The 23088-nt window shown below is 40.1% G+C and overlaps 1 protein-coding gene across 1 annotated transcript in view; it reads right to left on the bottom strand.

Moving 5' to 3' along the window:
- The window catches only part of LOC131860190 (uncharacterized), a 197734-nt gene extending 174877 nt beyond the window's left edge, over window positions 1-22857 (bottom strand). The window contains exons 1-3 of the mRNA XM_059214569.1: window positions 22540-22857; window positions 16254-16433; window positions 10876-11099 (exon numbers count right to left, since the gene is read on the bottom strand). Of these exons, the coding sequence (XP_059070552.1) occupies window positions 10876-11099; window positions 16254-16433; window positions 22540-22857 (722 nt within the window). The remainder of the gene's footprint in view (window positions 1-10875; window positions 11100-16253; window positions 16434-22539) is intronic.
- Window positions 22858-23088: the final 231 nt, after the last annotated feature.

The following is a 23088-nucleotide window of genomic DNA, read 5'->3' as shown; positions in this document are numbered from 1 at the left end:
GTGAGCATGAGCAAATATTTTTCTTTGTCATTTTCCATAAGCCTTTCTACAAGATTTTGGAATGAAGCATTTTCCTGACATTCCTGAAGAAGCACTTCAGAAATCTCAGTCTCCTCTAGGTGTGGACCTTCAAAAGGATTTGACAACCTTCGATTCATACTAGACTCTGCATGTGTCTCACTTTATTGGTTTTGTTGAGAGCGAGTAATAGGCATTTTAGTAGAAACTTTCAGTGACGAAGGGGACAAAATCCTCATTGATATGTTGCTCGGGGGTGGGTGGTTCTGGTCGAGGTGTGTTATAAGTGATACACTTGTCAGGCAAGAATGTCAGATTGATCTTTCCTCCACGGTTTATGATTTGATTAAAAGTGGACTTTTGACAATATGCTCTTGTTTTTAAAGACTCTTTGTCAAATTCATTGGATTTTTTTTGGATATAACGTTTGACGTGATGAAGGAATACTCGATGAGATTTCAAGAGTTGACAATTGATGTATAAAAACTTATTTCTCTTGATGAATTTGGAAAAACTAGGTTGTTGTTTCTTCAATGTGATGTTACGTTAAAGGTTCTTTCTTCTTAGAATATGGGGATTAGTCATGCATGAGTGATCAATGGTTTCCTTTGATTTGTTTGGATTCAGTTTGATCTTGTTTCGAAAATTTCAAGTTTTACTCTATCAAAATGAAGGTTTAGATGCCCCTTCACGACAAAGCGTATCAAATGATATGGATAAAAGCCTCCCGATATGGAGACTTGATTTGACAACTTGAAATTGTTTAAACAAGTGTTTTTGAGATGAAATCCGTAAGATGGTTAAGGATTCTATTGATACTTATGATGAGGTTTCCAGATTATGATAGGATAGATATGTTTTATTGTGCGATCAGTTTTGGATTTTTACAACGTTTGTTTTGACACAAATTTAGCTCAAAAAATAGCCTTTAAAGTTTTGTTTTTGCTATTCCGTTTTGATGAAAAATGTTGCTGATGAAAAGAGGCTTCTGAAAATGTTTTCAAAATTTTTTAAAATTCCTCACTGTTTTGCCCCCTGTCTATATGTTTTTGGTTATGCTCTAAAACAAAAACGAAATGCGCTACCAAAATTACTCCACGTGCTAAAAGAATGACCACACGTGCTAGGCTGCCCCCAGACACGCGCTAAAGTTTTGACTGTTCAAAATTTGTTTTTTGCCTGCTTGAAAAGTTACGCGCTAATCTGGGTATGAGACGCGCTAACTGTTATACCTGATGCGCTAATGTTTGGTTGCTACGTGCTACGCTGATGCTTCCACGCGCTAAACTATTTCTCTGATGTGCTAAATGTTTTAAATTTGTTTTGGTTTTGGGATAAAACGCGACTGTTTGGAACAAATGCGCTAACTTGATGGTTTGATGCGCTAACTTAAATACCCTACGCGCTAAGGAGTTGTCCCCACATGCTAATCTGCTTTCTTTTTCATTTTTTTTTCTTGGTTGGTTTTTCTGCAATGTTTGGTTTTGATTGTGAGTTTTTTAGTTTAGATGGATGATTTTCTGAAGTAATAAATGTAAGCACAGCACAAAAAGTACAACCATTTTACCTAATCTAACAAAAAGTGTATGTTCTGCAAGGATGTGTTCAAATCCCCAATGTTTTAATAGGTTTGGATACGAATAATACACTTTAGAAAGACTCTTTATTCAAAGGTCATAAATAACATCATAGCCCACTAGTCTTGATACTCTGTCAGCTCAAACAGCCATGTCACCCCTTAGAGGGCGCCCGTTTTTTTGCCTTTTGCCAAAAATTAACCCAAAGTGAATTGCTTCATAGTTGAGTAGTTATCTTGTGAGATATATGGTGAGTAATCTTGGGGGCAGATTCTTCCCCACCCTTGCACTATGATGTTATAAATGTCTGGTTACTGACTCGGTTTAAAGTTGCTATTTCTATGGCTCGTAATCAGGCTTCATGTTCGGCTGTCGGTGATAAACTCCCTCGGGAGGCTTTCCAACCTTTAGAACAAAGGCTTTACATATCTCAAGGATACTGGGGGAAGGCTAATCGCTGTGCGCAACCGTTGAAAGGGACTTTCATCTCCTTCCACTTTTGATTATAGTGGGTTGGAATACTTGGCGTCAAATTCATTTCCCACTTAGGTCATTCCCTTCACACTAGCCATAAATGGCTTTAAGAGTTGATTTCAACTCCTCGAGAAGGCAAGTCTGCTAAAGGATGTAAATGCTTGAAGGAAAGAAAGCTTTTTAAGAGAGGTCTGGCTTTTTTATCACCCAGTTAAGGGGAGAGCATATACCTTCCACTTTCGATACAAGGCAATCAGAGTTCTTTTTAAGCCTTCAATTTAGTGATTTGCTAACCTCTACTTGGAGATGTTGCTCCAAGAAAAGCATGGTGTTCCTTTTAGTTTCTCAAAGCAATGATTATTTAATCTAGTGAAAGAATCTGGTCAACAAAGCAAAATTATTGATGTGGTCAACAAAAGAAAATCGAAAAGGGAGAATAACTTTCCTCTTTTGATTTTGAACAAAACTTCGTAAGTGAGGTTCTTTCCTTTGCAAAATTTTAAAATGAATCCTTTTATGCACCAAAGGATGGTGAGGTTATTTTTAGAGCTATGTTTGCAAAAAGAAAAGTTTGTGTTGTTCTTTTTAGAACCTGAAATAAAGGTTTTCTCCTATGAAAGCAAGAAATTTTTTGATAGTGGTTCTTTTTATAGCCTAAAAACAAGGTGAGTTCAATTTCAAGAAAAGAAAATCAAATTTTAAACTAACATATGTAAGTTAGTAAAAATCTAACTATCTTAATTTTAAGATGAAACTCCTATCTGCAATGAAGTTGTTAGAAACCTACAAAATAACTAGTTAGATACCTCGGTGGACTTCTACAAGTCTAATTTCTAACTTTCGGTTACAATGTTTGTTTTTCTTATTTCGATCTGTGATGCACTACAAAACAAACTATACGCGCTACAAAATCACAGTAGTGCGCTAAAAAAATCAGTGATGCGCTATACTGTCTTCGGGATGCGCTACTCTGTGTTCTAGAGACGCTGCTCTGTTTTTCTCCCACGTTGAAACCTATAGGAAAAATTAGTATTCTTATGCATTGATAAATGGACCTTACGTGCTAGGTGATGGACCCCACGCATTGAACAGGGAACTGGATGCGCTAGACTGTTAGCCAGATGCGCTAGGGAATGATTCCCACATGCTGATTTTTATTTTCTGCGGACCTACAAAAGTGGATATATTTCAAAACCGATTAGATATATGGGGTAGAGCCCCACGGTGGGTGCCAAAAATGTATGCAGGAAAAGCGGGTCGATAGAACTCAAAATGTGAAAAACGAAGCTCTATAGAGGCTTGCTCACACACCCACAGGACTTCTTGGTGCAAGCTATGGAGTTATAAAGCATAACTTAGCTTCCCAAGGATGGTTCCATGGTTCTCTATCTTGCATGGTCCCTCAAACCAACATTTTTGCTCTCAGATCACTGAGAAAAATGGTTTAGGGATGACAAATGCAAGAATGAGGGATGCTTTTGTTGATTTTAATGTGAGATGCATCCTAACCTATGCATGATTCTAGAAATGCGATAAACTAATTATAAGATGGCAAGGTTAGTAAACAAACTATCCTAGCATGCTATATTAGTTAATGATTTAAGCTAATGATAATAGAAATACTCTAAAATGCATATTAGATTAATTTCTATTTTAAAGAGAGGCTAAATGATGAGCATATATGAAATGAAAGCTTGAATGTATTTGAGCATAACTATGATACTACAAACTTGGATGATCTCAAAATGGAGGGATGAGAGCTCTATTTATAGCAAAAATAGGGCAATGGATGGCTAGGATTGAAAGATTCAATCAAGAGTTGAGTTTGAAAGTTGGGAATCCATGTTTGCAATTGGCACCAATGAAATGGTGACAAATGTCAACATAAGACTGGTTGAGAAAAGGGGTTGGAGACATTAAATGCCTGAGAAGACCTCATGGTTATCTTAGGGGTAATGGTCAAGCTTAAGTTAAGATTACCCATCAGATTAAGCTTTTATCAAAGGATAAACTCTTGTGCAAATAATTAAGATATAACCATGGTCAAAGCAATGAATGCTTGAGGAGACTGTTGGGTTGGATGGAGGTTAAGTTAGGCAAAAAGTCTCTAAGCATGTAAGAGGGTTGAGTTAACCATTAATGATTTGTAAGAGAAAGTTGTTGGAGACTTGGAGCCTTTAATGGTTATTGAAGACTTTGAGGGTTTGAGAAGTGACTTCCCTTTGTTTAGGGATGTGACAAAGTTTAGAAGATGGGTTAGGTTAATTTAGAAGTGATTAGAAGAGTCTAGAAGGGGGGTTAGGGATAGGGTTTAGGAAGCAAGTGGGAGATGTAGGATTTTGCAAGTGGATGGAGGGATAATAGGATTTTAATTGAATAAAATGAATTTCATTCAATTTGATTGTAATTGGGGAAATCAAATAAATTAGATTTATTCAATTTAGGATAAACTATTTAATTAAATTTGAATTTAATTAAAAGTGGATAGAAGGGATTTAATTGAATAAAATGATTTATTCATTAAATGGTAAAAAGAAATCTAGTGAATTTAATTTAAATAAATTGAGTAATTTTACTTAATTAAATAGAGGAATGCGGGTAATTTAATTAAATAGAGAAATGAACATAAGATATTCATTTAGGAATATGGTCATTTTTATACGTCTACAACAACAACTCAGCAACCAATAAACATAAAAGCATATAACAATAAGTAACAACGCAACAACAAAGATGAACACCATAACACCACAGATTTATACATGGAACCTCAAAGAGGAAAAACCACGATAGGATTGGAGACCCACAATATCTATCCACTGATCAGATAAATAAATATTACAACAAGGGGCCTGCACATGTAGGAAGACCAACAACCTAGAGTACACTTCTCATCACAAAAGGAGCCTCACTGACTATAGAAAACATCAGACTACAATCTGGAATGAATATTAAATTGTAAGAATAGCATCTCCTATACCTGAGTACAGTTTCAGTTAAGCTCAATACCAGAGATCTTAAACCTCTTACACAAACCCAATTCGATCACCTATGATCGACCAAAACCTCTGCATATGATTACAACTTTATTCACACATAGATAATTCCATAACCCACATACCATGATCTACAAAGAGATCTTACATCATATTTATACTAACCTAGGACCTAAAGAATTAGGTCAGACACCTAAACGATGATACAATAAATCCATTACATAATCACGCAAATCAATGATAAACCAAGTTAGCCTAAGACCAAAACAACTTAAACCAATCAATAAATCCAACTGGTAACGCATCGGGAGTATCAACTAACACGTTACATAAATCAGTCCATAACCCAGTATAATAACATTAAGACTAGACCTAAAATAGGTTGCCATAAGGGTATGTGTAGGATCATGGTGTGCCAAAACAGGCCCTTAAGTGGCAATGAAATTTCAGAAAATCAGAGTTATGCAACTTGACATGAAAATTTGAATAAGTTGTGAAAATTATTTTTAAAATATGTAAGAAGAAAATCTATAGAAAATTGAATCTAGTTTCTAAGCTACTAGTTATTTTTTGGAAAAACAAAATCCTATTTGATGAAAATTTCAAATTTCAATGCAGTGGTACTAAAATTTCAAGAAAAAGATAAGAAGTAGACGTATGTCTAACCACTCTAATCACAATCAAATCATAATACTTTTTAATAATATAAGTATTAGACTCATGTCCGGATGTGACACATGTTTTTTCATAATTTTTTATAAAGTAAATAATTATTTATGAATTTTTTACTACAGATTTTTCAGAAATTTAGAAACTCCTACGTCTGACCACCTTAACTTGGTCAAAACCTTATGAAATTTAATTTTTTAAAAAATTTTCCTATAGTAGACAAAGCATAGGATGTGATGCATGTTTCGGATTCAAAAAATGTTATATCGTTTGAAAGTTATGAGTGTTTTTCAATCAGTCTATCAATAAAGACTATTGTCAGAATTCAATTAGAAAATAAATAATTATTATTTATTAAAGTTGAAATAAGACAAGCCTTATATTGTTGGAAAGATGAGAACATCCTTAAAAAAAACCCTTTTCGTTTTATCAATTTTGGCTACAAAAAAAGTCGTCAGCCACTAGTGTAAAGTTTGGAAAATCAAGGAATACTGAAAAACACATTTTTTCAGTTGACTTTCCAAGCTTGTCACTTCCAAGCCAAATCCCAAAGCATTCCCGAGCCAAAATTTGAAATTTGAAAATTTTACAACAAAAATTAGATATCCGATTTCCGATTTTAATAAGTAAATTCACTAACTAAATTTGCACATAATTAATCTAATGTTTATTAATATATTAATATATAATATTTTAATATATTAATTTATAAATAAATTAGTATATGATATTGGGGAGAGGGAGAGGGAGAGGGAGAGGGGGGAGAGGGAGAGGGAGAGGGGGGAGAGGGAGAGGGAGAGAGAGAGAGAGAGAGAGAGAGAGAGAGAGAGAGAGAGAGAGAGAGACATCAGAGGAGGGGGAGAGAGATATAAGGGGAGAGGGGGAGAGGGAGAGAGGGAGAGATTAAGACTATAATGTCCCTACTATTTAGGGATCATTAACATGCAAAATAGATTTTTAGAACATGACCAACATATATGTATATATAAGTAATCTAAATTATAATCTAACTTCAATTCTTAATTAACATAATCATAATTTTTATCTAATAAAAAGGATATGAATACCATACAAGGTATGTCCTTAGGCGGCCATGAAGCTCGCCTTCTTGGAACACCTTGGTTCCAAGATGTCCTTAGGCGGCTATGAAGCTCACCCTCTTAGAACCCCTTGGTTCCAAGCCCTCTAGGAAATCGAAGATGAGTTCAAATCCTATCTTGGGTGTAACATCACCCAATCCCTCCAAGGAAGACCCTTGTCTTACCTTGCCTTGGGTGATGCCTTCATCATCCAAGTCCTCAAAGGGGACCAGTCCAACCTTGAGTCCTGTCTTGGGTATAACCTCTTATACCCAAGCTAGCCAAGGAAGACCCTTGCCTTACCTTGTCTTGGGTGATGCCTCCATCATCCAAGTCCTCAAGGGGTTGTGACCAGATCCTTCTCTTCTTGATTGAGTTTTAGTCAACCAAGCCATACATTTTGCATAATAGTTTCAGTTCATAAACTATCCCTTGTGTTAACATGAATTCTTAATGTATTCTTAATTAACATAGATATATATAATCTTCCATCTTTTACATATACATTACATTTATTAACATACCTTTGTATTCCTAATCTTTCTTAATATGCAAACTTATGTATACAACAATTAACAAATTATATCTTTTACCTATGTTTAGTGACTAGTGAATACTATACATTAATTAATATATATACATTCACTAGACTACGATTAATATCAACATATTAATGAACATTACACATTACCAATATGTATGAACATTACACACACACACACACACACACACACACACACATATATCAATGTACTTTACCCTTTGTAACATATGCATTAAGTTTTACTAAATACCTTTGTATTACACAATCCATCGCACCTACGAACTGGAGTTCTAAGACATACAAATTGGAGAATATTTATGATGTATTCAATAATGGTGGTATGAGGTATCCATTTCTCAAGCTCTATGTCCCGACACTTGGTAATTGTTGTAATGTCTCCTATTAGGACATTGCCAATTTCTATAACTTAATAACAGTTCTGATTTGATTTGATCAATTCCATTTATTCAAATAAGATTGAGAGTGCAGAGGTTTATTACTTTATGAATAGAATTTCAATGAATTAGAATTAATCTCTATCTATATTCTGATTAATTGTTCCAAGTGTTTAGAGTATGCTTAGTCCCATATGATGTTATATTTATATTAATTTGCTATGATTCTGTGAATCGAATTTAGAGTTATTATTATAATGTTGTGAGCATCCAGTGATACTGTAAATGTGATTTAAGTTATCATTATCATGCTATGAGCGTACAGTAATACTGAGAATTTAATTAAAGTTACTATCTTAATACTCTGAACCCTCAGTGTAATGGTTCATACCTGTTGCCTCCCTTACAATTAGGGAGTTACCTCTGGTGAGCATGCGAATGCTTTCCCGATGCAATTGAACTTCCTCTTGTGTGTCTCCTTCCCTCCCGTGGTATTCCTCCCCCCCCCCAATTCTCCAACCGAGCCTTCCCTTTATTCTCCTCCACGTCCTTGGTGGGGAGTCATGTCCGTTAGAGTGGATTTGGGAATGGCGGTGACTCCTTGAAAAGTCACCGCTTCCCAATATTTGTTCCCCATCCTCCTCCCACTTTTCTTTTCCTTTGCCTAATAATTCCTACCGGTTGCCTTGCTACTACTAATCAATGATTAGTTAGACTGGTATATGCTTGCCAAATCTTTACTGATGACTAAATACCTTGAAGAAGGATTCCTATCGGTTCCATCATCTCAGTCATAATTAATATGACCCGATGTTATGTTTGGTTGATAATTATTATATTGAATATTAATAATTATATATATATATATGTTTTCTTTTACACTTTAGGAATTAATAATTTTTGTTTATAATATTAATTTATTTTTATATTACAAAATATTATTAGTAATAAATAATAATATTTAGTAAATAAATTTTAAGTAACCATTTGTTGGTAATTAATATATTAATTAATAATAATTAATTACTCTATTTGGGATATATATAACGATCAAGGAGGGGACATGACAAAGACACCAAATTGTGTTATTATGGGTCATATGGTGTCCTAAGGGGTCGTAGGACACAATATGACCCATTAGGACACAATCTCTCTCTCCCCCTCTCCCGATCTCTCTCTCTCTCTCTCTCTCTCTCTCTCTCTCTCTCTCTCTCTCTCTCTCTCTCTCTCTCTCTCCCCCCCCAATCTCTCTATCCCTCTCCCCTAATCTCTCCATTGTTTGGTGTGGAGCCTGATCAGTCTCCAAGTGGGAGATTATTGATATGTGGTGACTGATCAGCAAAGTACTGTACACTTAGCACATATTCTCGTCGAGGTCCAGGGCTAGGCCCTGGGAAAGAAGGCGAAGCCTGTTGCGGGGGTTCGGGGGTGGCAGCCCTTGAGAAAAAATTTTTTGCCATTTTTTGTTGATGAAAACCGACATTGTAATAAAACCCTAAAAAGGACGACTTTGTTTGTTGCCCTAAAAACACATGTTATAAGCGGCTAGGATGCTTAAGGCATTGCAAGGTTGATGTACTATTTTTGCTGGATAATAACAAAGATTGGACGACTGTGTATGGTGGACGTAACCCATTCTAGGTGAACCACGTTAAATCTCTCTGTTATCTGTGTCATGTTTCATTTCTTTATCTTTTGTATTTAAATTTGTATATAATTGTTAGTTCATATTTGCTTCGGATTTGCTTGAAACCCTAACAATTAGTATCAGAGCGAGGTTTTCTGTAAATTGACAGGACTTTCAGATTTGAGTGGGAGCAATGGAGGATTCCAAATTCAAGGTCAAAAATTTTAATGGCCAGAATTATCAGTTATGGAAAATGCAGAAGGAGGATTACCTGTATCAAAAGGATTTGTGGCGGCCATTGGAAGGAAAGACAAAGAAAGCGACCACAATGTCAGATGAAGAGTGGGACATTTTAGATAGAAAGGCACTAGGATCCATTTGATTGTGCCTTGCACCATCTATAGCTTTCAATATAACATAAGCAAAGACAACTGCAGATTTGATGACAACATTGGCTAAGTTGTATGAGAAACCCTTAGCTTCGAATAAGGTATTTCTTATGAAGCATTTTTTTAATTTGAAAATGAGTGAGGGGGGATCTGTAATGGAGTACTTAAATGAATTTAATACAATTACTAGTCAATTGTCTCTAGTAAAAAATACTTTTGCAGAAGAGGTTAGGGCTCTCTTGATTTAATGTTCTTTACCAGAAAGTTGGAATAGCTTGGTTATGGCTATAAGTAACTCTGTCTCTAGTAAAAATTGTTGGTGTAAATAAATATTCATTATGGATATTATTACACTTACTTAAGTTAACTTAGGATAATGCATCTCTTCGTAGTTTGGATTTGAGACACTTAGGGAAGTGTACACATAGGGATAGAGCTTGTAGGAGAAATTCCACCTTTTGTGGTCTTATTTTGCTGTTACACTCCACATTCGGTGGGTCATCCACCTCTTGTGGAATATTATATTGTTTCTCCTACCTACCCTTAGTATTTCTTACCTACCCTTGTTTCTCATTGAGCCACATGTCATATTTGTGTGCTCATCCATCCATATGGCCTTGCCTATATAAGCAGGCCTCTATTCATTGTATTGGTTAATCCAGTTGATCATTTGTATATTGATGAGAATATAGTTTGTTCTTGTCATTCTATTGTCTCTTTTATGCTCTTCATTGTGCCCTTGATCTTGGCAAAATCCTACATGGTATCAGAGCCATTGGGGCTTTGTTGATCAGTTTTTGGAGACATCGTGGAAGGCTTCTACTTTCGGATTTGGGGATCTTCATTTTTTGGGGACATCATACAGCGATTTGGACATCACTGTTGAATCCAGGAGGCCATTTCCATAAATTTCGACTATAAAGTCGACCTATTTTGGTGAGAAATTTTTTTTCCCCAATTTGCCTATTTTCGTACGGATTTCGAAATTTTTTTACAGAAAAAATTTATTTTTTCGAAAAAAAAAAAGGGAATTTGGAAAAAATTTCAAAAAAATTATTAAAAAAAAAAAAAAAAAAATTGTTTTGGGGTCCACAGACCCCCCTGTACCTGTATCCTTTTGTGCGTAGGTACCACTGACCGTACCTGCAGACCGCCGCCGAACGTTGTCGCCGCAAGCCGCCCGTACCCGCACAGCCGCCCACATCAAGATCTCCCGCCAACGGCACCCGTAGGTCCCCGACGCTTCCCCCGCCCACCGCCTCCAGCAGCTCCCAGCCGCCACCACTCGACGCCTCCAAAAATCTCCACCGCCCTGGCGACACTCTGGTAACCTACACTGCCGGCCAAAGACTCCCGATGCCGCCCAGTCTTCCGGCAACGCCACGTAGGAGTCCAGTCAACAAACAGACCTACCACGTGGCTCATAAAAAGACGTCCGTACACCATGTTTATTGCACCACCTCAACCGTACGGTCTACCCAGTCACAGAGCCACGCAGTCGTCTGTACAGTGCCACGTCATCCGTACGGTCTGCACAGTCACCTACACAGTCAGCCGTCCATACAGTATGGACACCCAGTCAGCGGGGAGGCGAAGTTTTTGTGATAGTCATACGACCATCAAATTTAACACAGTGACTTGCTGACGTCAGAGCCACATCAACACTTTTTGAAAAAATTTTGACTCCTCTCCATTGAGCTTTTTAGTTTTGCAATCCAACTTTGAAAGGCCATATCTTGCTCATTTTTGCTCCTTTTTTGGTGCAATTTTTTTTGAAATGGGCTAAAATTTCATGATCTTCATAGTGGTGTGGTTATTTTCTGATTTTGGTGCACAGGTTTTTCAGAATTTTCAGATTCTCTTAGCTGTACCTGTCCAATCCTCAATTTTGCAACTTCAAAGGCCTCGTTTGAGCTCATACGACCTCCTCGTCTAAGGCTTTGGTAGCAAATCAAGGAAATCAAGGAAGTCAAGGCAAAGATTCCAACAAGAAGAAGAAGCAATCTAAGTCTCAACCACACCAAGAAAAGGGACAATCATCCTCTCCATCACAAGGCAATTTTCAATCCTCTTCCAAGAAGGGGACACCACCTAAGAAGGATAAACCAACTTGTGCATATTGCAAAAAGTATGGTCATGATGAGCATCGATGCCATGCAAAACAAGTTGATGAGTTAACCAATCTTCTCAAGAAAAACAACATCAACTTGCCATCCGCCTACACAAAGAAGGATTCATCTCCTTCCTCTTCCTCATAGTCTAAGGGAAAAGGGCAAGCATTTGTGGCTAAAACAGGTTCTTCATAGCAATGGATACTTGACTCGGGTGCCTCATATCACATGGGTTCTACAAAGGACCAATTTTCTTCATTGGAGCCATCTAAGGTACCTCACATTTACATAGGTGATGACACAAAAGTAGAGGTTGAAGGGAAAGGTTCAGTTGACATGGATGATGGAACATTTGAGAATGTTCTCTATGTTCCTAACTTGTCTACCAATCTTCTCTCCATCTACCAAATCACTCACTATGGGAATGGGAAAAAGGTTGAGTTTACACCAAATTCAGTTGTGGTAAAGGAACTTGATGATGATGCCTTGGTAGTAGTGGGACAAGTCAATGACAACTCAAGGCTTTATTCATTCTCCCACTTTGTGCCAAGTTCACCTTCTAGGGCCTTGCTTACTCATTCAAATTCAGAAAGTAAGCTATGGCATGAGCGGTTTGGTCACCTCAACTACCGCTATCTTCAGCAGCTAAGCACTAAAGACATGGTCATAGGTCTACCTCGAATCAGTTTTTCAAAGGGTGTATGTTCAGGTTGTTCCATGGGCAAGCATCCCGAAGAGAAGTTTGATAAAGGGAAAACTTGGAAAGCTTTGGAAGTTCCTCAACTTGTTCACAGTGATGTAGCAGGTCCATTTCCAGCACCTTCATTTAGTAAGGCCCGCTATGTTCTTACCTTCATTGATGATTACTCCCGCTTCACTTGGGTCTACTTTCTCATTCATAAGAGTGAAGTATTTGACAGATTTCAGGACTTCAAGACTCATGTGGAGAAGCAATCAGGGAAAGTGGTCAAGTTTCTTCGCACAAATAACGGCAAGGAATATGTGAACAAGAGACTTGAGGATTTTTGTACATTTGAGGGGATTGATCTTCAACATTCTGTCGCTTATAATCCACAGCAGAATGGGGTTGCAGAACGCAAGAATAGAACTCTCAAAGAAATGGCTAGTTGTATGATACATGCACGTTCTCTTGGTCTCGCTTTTTGGGCAGAGGCTATCAGTTGTGCCACACACATCTAGAATCAAGTTCCTCACAAAGCTTTGCAAGGTATTACTCCTTTTGAAGCTTGGGTTGGTAGGAAACCGATTGTGAGACATTTCAGAGTCTTTGGGTGTCCAGCATGGGCTCGCATATCTCCACAGAAATGCAAGGCATTGGAACCATAGAGTCGGCCTTGCATATTTGTTGGATATCCTGAGGGTGTTAAGGCATACAGATTGATGGATCCAGAGACACATGAGGTATTCATTGAGAGGAGTGTACACTTTGAAGAAAGCTCTCCTAGCTTAGCCTCTCTACCTCTTCCACATTCCTCCATTGTGGATAGTGATGTTAGTGATTCAGATGATGAGACTCCCTCAACTCTGACTCGCAGGGTCACACCTCCGCAAGGTCCACTTGTAGTTGAGGAGCCTCGTTCTCCACCTCTGCCTAGACCTTGTTGGGCTCGACAAACACTTGAGTCCACGGGTCCTCTTGTTGGGGATCCTTCGGATACACGGAGAACTCGATCACAACATTAGGATCTTCCACATGCATTCATTGCTACCACTTCCAATCCACAGACATTTAGGGAAGCATCAGGGGTTCCTGAGTGGGACCAAGCTATGGAGGAAGAGTATAGTTCCATGAAGAGGAACAACACATGGGATCTAGTCCATCTCCCTAAGGGGAGAAAGATGGTTCGATGTAAGTGGATCTATCGAACCAAGTTTGCAGCAGATGCTAGTGTGGATAAGTATAAGGCTCGGCTTGTTGCAAAAGGTTTCTCGAAGGTTGCAGGTGTTGACTATACTGAGACCTTTGCAACCGTAGCCAAGATGAACTCCATTCGTTTGACACTTGCTATTGCTGCAGCTCATGGTTGGGTTGTACATAAGATGGATGTGAGGAGTGCCTTTCTTCATGGTGACCTTGATGAGGAGATTTATATGGAGCAGCCACAAGGTTTCATCCAAGATACTTCCTTGGTTTGTAGACTAAGGAAATCTCTCTATGGCCTTAAGCAGGCCCCCAGGGCTTGGTATGCCAAGATGGATTCCTTTCTTCTCTCCGCAGGTTTCACCAGGTGTCATTCCGATCCAAATGTCTACATTTTGCGACAGGATGACTCTCACTTGATACTTGTGCTCTATGTTGATGACTTGATCATTACAGGGAGTACTTCATCCATTATTAGCAGGGTCAAATCTGCTTTGCATGACAGATTTTCTATGACTGACTTGGGACTTTTGCACTACTTTCTCGGGATAGAGATTTCACAGTCACCTTCCGGGATTACTCTATCGCAACCCAAGTATGCTCTTGATCTACTTGCATGCTTTCATATGGCTGATTTCAAGCCTACCACGACTCCCTTTCTTTCAGGAGTCAAGCTTGAGGCTCAGTGTTCTTCTCCACTAGTTGATGCCACTTTGTATCGTCAGCTTGTGGGTAGTCTCATCTACTTGACTCATACACGTCCTGATATTTCATTTGCAGTTGGCATGGTTTCTCGCTTCATGCAGGATCCACATGAGCTTCATTGGAAAGCCGCCAAACGAATCCTTCATTACATCCAGGGTACACATCACTACGGGATTCACTATGCAGCAGGCACAGGACTTCACTTGGTTGGTTACACAGACTCCGATTGGGCTGGCGATCTAGTTGATCGTAAGTCTACTTCTGGTTACAGTTTTCACCTTGGTTCTAGCCCCATTTGTTGGTAGAGAAAGAAGCAACATGCTATTGCTCTCTCTTTGACTGAGGCTGAGTATCGCGGCGTTGTTAACGCAGCGACCGAGACCATTTGGCTCCAGCAGATCCTCACAGAGTTTGGATTCACTACTCCATGGCCGACAGTCCTATATTGCGACAATCAAAGTGCTATTGCCATCTCGAAGAACCTGGTCCAGCACCAGCGGACCAAACACATCGAGATTCATATGCACTATATCCGAGAGCTCATCCAGGAGCAGGTCATTGATTTGCAGTATTGTCCTACAGTAGAGCAGGTTGCTGACATATTCACCAAACCTTTCATCGAGAGTAAGTTCCAGCAGTTGCGAGCTCTCTTGGGGGTGCGGGATGTGTCATTAGGGGGGGTCAGCTGACTTCTCCTTCCTCTCTTATGGGGGGGACTTTTTCCTCTTTGAGGTTTTGTCCTTCCTCTTTTCTTTTGTACATTCATCTCTCTTTTGGGGGGGAGTGTTTTTCCCACTGGGTTTTCTCCCTTTCTCCGTTTGTGAGAGATTGCATTGCATAGTTTTGCTTGCATTTGCATATTGTACATGGGTACCTATCATGGCCTAGTAGCCGGGACCCATCTTGCATTGTTGACTTGAGTCTTCATTCCGCTAAGTTGCACTTAAGGGGGGGTGTTGGTGTAAATAAATATTCATTATGGATATTATTACACTTACTTAAGTTAACTTAGGATAATGCATCTCTTCGTAGTTTGGATTTGAGACACTTAGGGAAGTGTGCACTTAGGGATAGATCTTGTAGGAGAAATTCCACCTTTTGTGGTCTTATTTTGCTGTTGCACTCCACATACGGTGGGTCATCCACCTCTTGTGGAATATTATATTATTTCTCCTACCTACCCTTAGTATTTCTTACCTACCCTTGTTTCTCATTGAGCCACATGTCATATTTGTGTGCTCATACATCCATATGGCCTTGCCTATATAAGCAGGCCTCTATTCATTGTATTGGTTAATCCAGTTGATCATTTGTATATTGATGAGAATACAGTTTGTTCTTGTCATTCTATTGTCTCTTTAATGCTCTTCATTGTGCCCTTGATCTTGGCAAAATCCTACATGGTATCAGAGCCATTGGGGCTTTGTTGATCAGTTTTTGGAGACATCGTGGAAGGCTTCTACTTTCGGATTCGGGGATCTTCATTTTTTGGGGACATCATACAGCGATCTAGACATCACCGTTGAATCCAGGAGGCCATTTCCATAAATTTCAACTCTAAAGTCGACCTATTTTGGTGAGAAATTTTTTTTCCCCATTTTGCCTATTTTCGTACGGATTTCAAAATTTTTTTACAGAAAAAATTTATTTTTTCGAAAAAAAAAAAAGGGAATTTCGGAAAAATTTCAAAAAAATTATTAATAAAAAAAAAAAAAAAAAGATTTGTTTTGGGGTCCGCAGACCCCCCGTACCTATATCCTTTTGCGCGCAGGTACCACTGACCGTACCTGCAGATCGCCGCCGAACGTTGTCGCCGCAAGCCGCCCGTACCCGCACAGCCGCCCACGTCGAGATCTCCTGCCGACGGCACCCGCAGGTCCCCGACGCTTCCCCTGCCCACCGCCTCCGGCAGCTCCCAACCGCCACCACTTGATGCCTCCAAAAATCTCCACCGCCTTGGCGACACTCTGGTAACCTACACTGCTGGCCAAAGACTACCGGTGTCGCCCAGTCTTCCGGCAATGCCACGCAGGAGTCCAGTCAGCAAACAGACCTGCCACGTGGCTCATAAAAAGACGTCTGTACACCATGTTTTAGCACCACCTCAACCGTACGGTCTACCCAGTCACAGAGCCACGCAGTCGTCCGTATAGTGCCACATCATCCGTACGGTCTGCACAGTCAACCGTCCATACAGTACAGACGCCCAATCAGCGGGGAGGCAAAGTTTTTGTGACAGTCATATGACCATCAAATTTAACATAGTGACTTGCTGATGTCAAAGCCACATCAGCACTTTTGGAAAAAAATTTGACCCCTCTCCATTGAGCTTTTTAGTTTTGCAGTTCAACTTTGAAAGGCCATATCTTGCTCATTTTTGCTCCTTTTTTGGTGCAATTTTTTTTGAAATGGGCTAAAATTTCATGATCTTCGTAGTGGTGTGGTTATTTTCTAATTTTGGAGCACAGGGTTTTTGGAATTTTCAGATTCTCTTAGTTGTACCTGTCCAATCCTCAATTTTGCAACTTTAAAGGCCTCGTTTGAGCTCATACGACCTCCTTTTCAGGTGCTGTTTTTTTTGAAAGTGCTTATTTTTTTGTCTACTTTCAGAATCTATGATTAGATTTCAGAGATTTTGAGTGAAAATTTTACTTTCAGATATTGGTCTTCTTTGGCCTATTAGGTACTTGTAAATTGCTTGGATCTTAGTTAGATCTCTTGCATTATCAGTTTGAGTCTCTTTTGGCCTTATTGAGGCAGTTGTAAAATTTTAAATCAGAAGTCCACTTTGCCATTTTTTGCAAGTGGCCCATTGTATACGCACTACTTATAAAGTGCCAAAATCATCACATTTGGGGGGGGGGGGTTCTTTGATTGAGTGAATTTGGGGGGGTGTCTTGTGTGATTGTGCCTCTCTTTGTGCTCTTTCCATTCTTGTTGCAATGAGTCCTAACAAATTTCCACCTTTAACTCCACATAATTATTCATCATGGAAAATTAAAGTATGGAGTAAACTAATGGAAAAGGGTCTCACACACTACATAGATGGAACAATAACAACACCACTTGATCCTAAGGCTGATCCAAATGCTCAATTAGAATGGCTCACAAAGAATTGCATGGCTCTTGGAACCTTACGCAAGTATGTATCAGATAACCTCATTTTCCACATTGAGAAGTGTAAAACAATCAAAGAGGCTTGGGATATGTTTCAAAAATTGTATGGACAAGTTGATGAAATTAGAGGCTATCAGATTGACAATGAGCTCACCAACTTAGATCCCAAGAATTTTGATACAATCCAAGATTATGTCACCAAAGCAAATGAGCTAAGAGCAAAGCTAAAGGATTGTGGAATTGACAAAAAAGATGCTCAATTGATATTCAACTTGTTGGATAAGCTTGCACTAGAATATGCAGCATTTGTGTCTAGCTTCCAAACTCATCGTTTGATAGCGTGGAGTTCTTATGTTATGCCTTCATTTGATGCCTTCACAGAAATGTTGATATTGGAACAAACTAAGTTGTTGAACATGGGGTTTCTCAAGTCTTCAAAGTCTAAGGCTTTGGTAGCAAATCAAGGAAATCAAGGAAGTCAAGGCAAAGATTCCAACAAGAAGAAGAAGCAATCTAAGTCTCAACCACACCAAGAAAAGGGACAATCATCCTCTCCATCACAAGGCAATTTTCAATCCTCTTCCAAGAAGGGGACACCACCTAAGAAGGATAAACCAACTTGTGCATATTGCAAAAAGTATGGTCATGATGAGCATCGATGCCATGCAAAACAAGTTGATGAGTTAACCAATCTTCTCAAGAAAAACAACATCAACTTGCCATCCGCCTACACAAAGAAGGATTCATCTCCTTCCTCTTCCTCACAGTCTAAGGGAAAAGGGCAAGCATTTGTGGCTAAAACAGGTTCTTCATAGCAATGGATACTTGACTCGGGTGCCTCATATCACATGGGTTCTACAAAGGACCAATTTTCTTCATTGGAGCCATCTAAGGTACCTCACATTTACATAGGTGATGACACAAAAGTAGAGGTTGAAGGGAAAGGTTTAGTTGACATGGATGATGGAACATTTGAGAATGTTCTCTATGTTCCTAACTTGTCTACCAATCTTCTCTCCATCTACCAAATCACTCACTATGGGAATAGGAAAAAGGTTGAGTTTACACCAGATTCAGTTGTGGTAAAGGAACTTGATGATGATGCCTTGGTAGTTGTAGGACAAGTCAATGACAACTCAAGGCTTTATTCATTCTCCCACTTTGTGCCAAGTTCACCTTCTAGGGCCTTGCTTACTCATTCAAATTCAGAAAGTAAGCTATGGCATGAGCGGTTTGGTCACCTCAACTACCACTATCTTCAGCAGCTAAGCACTAAAGACATGGTCATAGGTCTACCTCGAATCAGTTTTTCAAAGGGTGTATGTTCAGGTTGTTCCATGGGCAAGCATCCCGAAGAGAAGTTTGATAAAGGGAAAACTTGGAGAGCTTTGGAAGTTCTTCAACTTGTTCACAATGATGTAGCAGGTCCATTTCCAGCACCTTCATTTAGTAAGGCCCGCTATGTTCTTACCTTCATTAATGATTACTCCCTCTTCACTTGGGTCTACTTTCTCATTCATAAGAGTGAAGTATTTGACAGATTTAAGGACTTCAAGACTCGTGTGGAGAAGCAATCAGGGAAAGTGGTCAAGATTCTTCGCACAGATAATGGCAGGGGATATGTGAACAAGAGACTTGAGGATTTTTGTACATTTGAGGGGATTGATCTTCAGCATTCTATCGCTTATACTCCACAGCAGAATGGGGTTGCAGAACGCAAGAATAGAACTCTCAAAGAAATGGCTAGTTGTATGATACATGCACGTTCTCTTGGTCTCGCTTTTTGGGCAGAGGCTATCAGTTGTGCCACACACATCTAGAATCAAGTTCCTCACAAAAATTTGCAAGGTATTACTCCTTTTGAAGCTTGGGTTGGTAGGAAACCGATTGTGAGACATTTGAGAGTCTTTGGGTGTCCAGCATGGGCTCACATACCTCCACAGAAACGCAAGGCATTGGAACCATGGACTCGGCCTTGCATATTTGTTGGATATCCTGAGGGTGTTAAGGCATACAGATTGATGGATCCAGAGACACATGAGGTATTCATTGAGAGGAGTGTACACTTTGAAGAAAGCTCTCCTAGCTTAGCCTCTCTACCTCTTCCACATTCCTCCATTGTGGATAGTGATGTTAGTGATTCAGATGATGAGACTCCCTCAACTCTGACTCGCAGGGTTACACCTCCGCAAGGTCCACTTGTAGTTGAGGAGCCTCGTTCTCCACCTCCGCCTAGACCTTGTTGGGCTCGAGAGACACTTGAGTCCATGGGTCCTCTTGTTGGGGATCCTTCGGATACACGGAGAACTCGATCACAACATCAGGATCTTCCACATGCATTCATTGCTACCGCTTCCAATCCACAGACATTTAGGGAAGCATCAGGGGTTCCTGAGTGGGACCAAGCTATGGAGGAAGAGTATAGTTCCTTGATGAGGAACAACACATGGGATCTAGTCCATCTCCCTAAGGGGAGAAAGATGGTTCGATGTAAGTGGATCTATCGAACCAAGTTTGCAGCGGATGCTAGTGTGGATAAGTATAAGGCTCGGCTTGTTGCAAAAGGTTTCTCGCAGGTTGCAGGTGTTGACTATACTGAGACCTTTGCAACCGTAGCTAAGATGAACTCCATTCGTTTGACACTTGCTATTGCTGCAGCTCATGGTTGGACTGTACATCAGATGGATGTGAAGAGTGCCTTTTTTCATGGTGACCTTGATGAGGAGATTTATATGGAGCAGCCACAGGGTTTCATCCAGGATACTTCCTTGGTTTGTAGACTAAGGAAATCTCTCTATGGGTTTAAGAAGGCCCCCAGGGCTTGGTATGCCAAGATGGATTCCTTTCTTCTCTCCGCAGGTTTCACCAGTTGTCATTCTGATCCAAATGTCTACATTTTGCGATAGGATGACTCTCACTTGATACTTGTGCTCTATGTTGATGACTTGATCATTACAGGGAGTACTTCATCCATTATTAGCAGGGTCAAATCTGCTTTGCATGACAGATTTTCTATGACTGACTTTGGTCTTTTGCACTACTTTCTCGGGATAGAGATTTCACAGTCACCTTCCGGGATTACTCTATCGCAACCCAAGTATGCTCTTGATCTACTTGCATGCTTTCATATGGCTGATTGTAAGCCTGCCACGACTCCCTTTCTTTCAAGAGTCAAGCTTGAGGCTCAGTGTTCTTCTCCACTAGTTGATGCCACTTTGTATCGTCAGCTTGTGGGTAGTCTCATCTACTTGACTCATACATGTCCTGATATTTCATTTGCAGTTGGCATGGTTTCTCGCTTCATGCAGGATCCACATGAGCTTCATTGGAAAGCTGCCAAACGAATCCTTCATTACATCCAGGGTACACATCACTACGGGATTCACTATGCAGCAGGCACAGGACTTCACTTGGTTGGTTACACAGACTCCGATTGGGCTGGCGATCTAGTTGATCGTAAGTCTACTTCTGGTTACAGTTTTCACCTTGGTTCTAGCCCCATTTGTTGGCAGAGCAAGAAGCAACATGCTATTGCTCTCTCTTTGACTGAGGCTGAGTATCGAGGCGTTGTTAATGCAGCGACCGAGACCATTTGGCTCCAGCAGATCCTCACAGAGTTTGGATTCACTACTCCATGGCCGACAGTCCTATATTGCGACAATCAAAGTGCTATTGCCATCTCGAAGAACCTGGTCCAGCACCAGCGGACCAAACACATCGAGATTCATATGCACTATATCCGAGAGCTCATCCAAGAGCAGGTCATTGATTTGCAGTATTGTCCTACAGTAGAGCAGGTTGCTGAAATATTCACCAAACCTTTCATCGAGAGTAAGTTCTAGCAGTTGCGAGCTCTCTTGGGGGTGCGGGATGTGTCATTAGGGGGGGTCAGCTGACTTCTCCTTCCTCTCTTATGGGGGGGACTTTTTCCTCTTTGAGGTTTTGTCCTTCCTCTTTTCTTTTGTACATTCATCTCTCTTTTGGGGGGGAGTTTTTTTCCCACTGGGTTTTCTCCCTTTCTCCGTTTGTGAGAGATTGCATTGCATAGTTTTGCTTGCATTTGCATATTGTACATGGGTGCCTATCATGGCCTAGTAGTCGGGACCCATCTTGCATTGTTGACTTGAGTCTTCATTCCCCTAAGTTGCACTTAAGGGGGGGTGTTGGTGTAAATAAATATTCATTATGGATATTATTACACTTACTTAAGTTAACTTAGGATAATGCATCTCTTCGTAGTTTGGATTTGAGACACTTAGGGAAGTGTGCACTTAGGGATAGAGCTTGTAGGAGAAATTCCACCTTTTGTGGTCTTATTTTGCTATTACACTCCACATTCGGTGGGTCATCCACCTCTTGTGGAATATTATATTATTTCTCCTACCTACCCTTAGTATTTCTTACCTACCCTTGTTTCTCATTGAGCCACATGTCATATTTGTGTGCTCATACATCCATATGGCCTTGCCTATATAAGTAGGCCTCTATTCATTGTATTGGTTAATCCAGTTGATCATTTGTATATTGATGAGAATACAGTTTGTTCTTGTCATTTTATTGTCTCTTTTATGCTCTTCATTGTGCCCTTGATCTTGGCAAAATCCTACATGGTATCAGAGCCATTGGGGCTTTGTTGATAAGTTTTTGGAGACATCGTGGAAGGCTTCTGCTTTCGGATTCGGGGATCTTCATTTTTTGGGGACATCATACAGCGATCTGGACATCACCGTTGAATCCAGGAGGCCATTTCCATAAATTTCAACTATAAAGTCGACCTATTTTGGTGAGAAATTTTTTTCCCCATTTTGCCTATTTTCGTACGGATTTCGAAATTTTTTTACAGAAAAAATTTATTTTTTCGAAAAAAAAAGAAGGGAATTTCGGAAAAATTTCAAAAAAATTATTAAAAAAAAAGAAAAAAAAGATTTGTTTTGGGGTCCGCAGACCCCCCCGTACCTGTATCCTTTTGTGCACAGGTACCACTGATTGTACCTGCAGACCGCCGCTAAACGTTGTCGTCGCAAGCCGCCCGTACCCGCAGAGCCGCCCACGTCGAGATCTCCCACCGACGGCACTCGCAGGTCCCCGAAGCTTCCCCCGCCCACCGCCTCCGGCAGCACCCAGCCGCCACCACTCGACGCCTCCAAAAATCTCCACCGCCCTGGCGACACTCCGGTAACCTGCACTGCCGGCCAAAGACTCCCGGTTCCGCCCAGTCTTCTGGCAACGCCACGCAGAAGTCCAGTCAGCAAACAGACCTGCCACGTGGCTCATAAAAAGACGTCCGTACACCACGTTTTAGCACCACCTCAACCGTACGGTCTACCCAGTCACAGAGCCACGCAGTCGTCCGTACAGTTCCACATCATCCGTACGGTCTGCACAGTCACCTGCACAGTCAGCCGTCCATACAGTACGGACGCCTAGTCAGCGGGGAGGCGAAGTTTTTGTGATAGTCATACGACCATCAAATTTAACATAGTGACTTGCTGATGTCAAAGCCAC

This window comes from Cryptomeria japonica, chromosome 11 (genome assembly GCF_030272615.1).
Source record: "Cryptomeria japonica chromosome 11, Sugi_1.0, whole genome shotgun sequence".
NCBI lineage: Eukaryota > Viridiplantae > Streptophyta > Pinopsida > Cupressales > Cupressaceae > Cryptomeria > Cryptomeria japonica.
The sequence above is the reverse complement of the archived record's forward strand: the minus strand, read 5'-3'. Positions and strand labels throughout refer to the sequence as shown.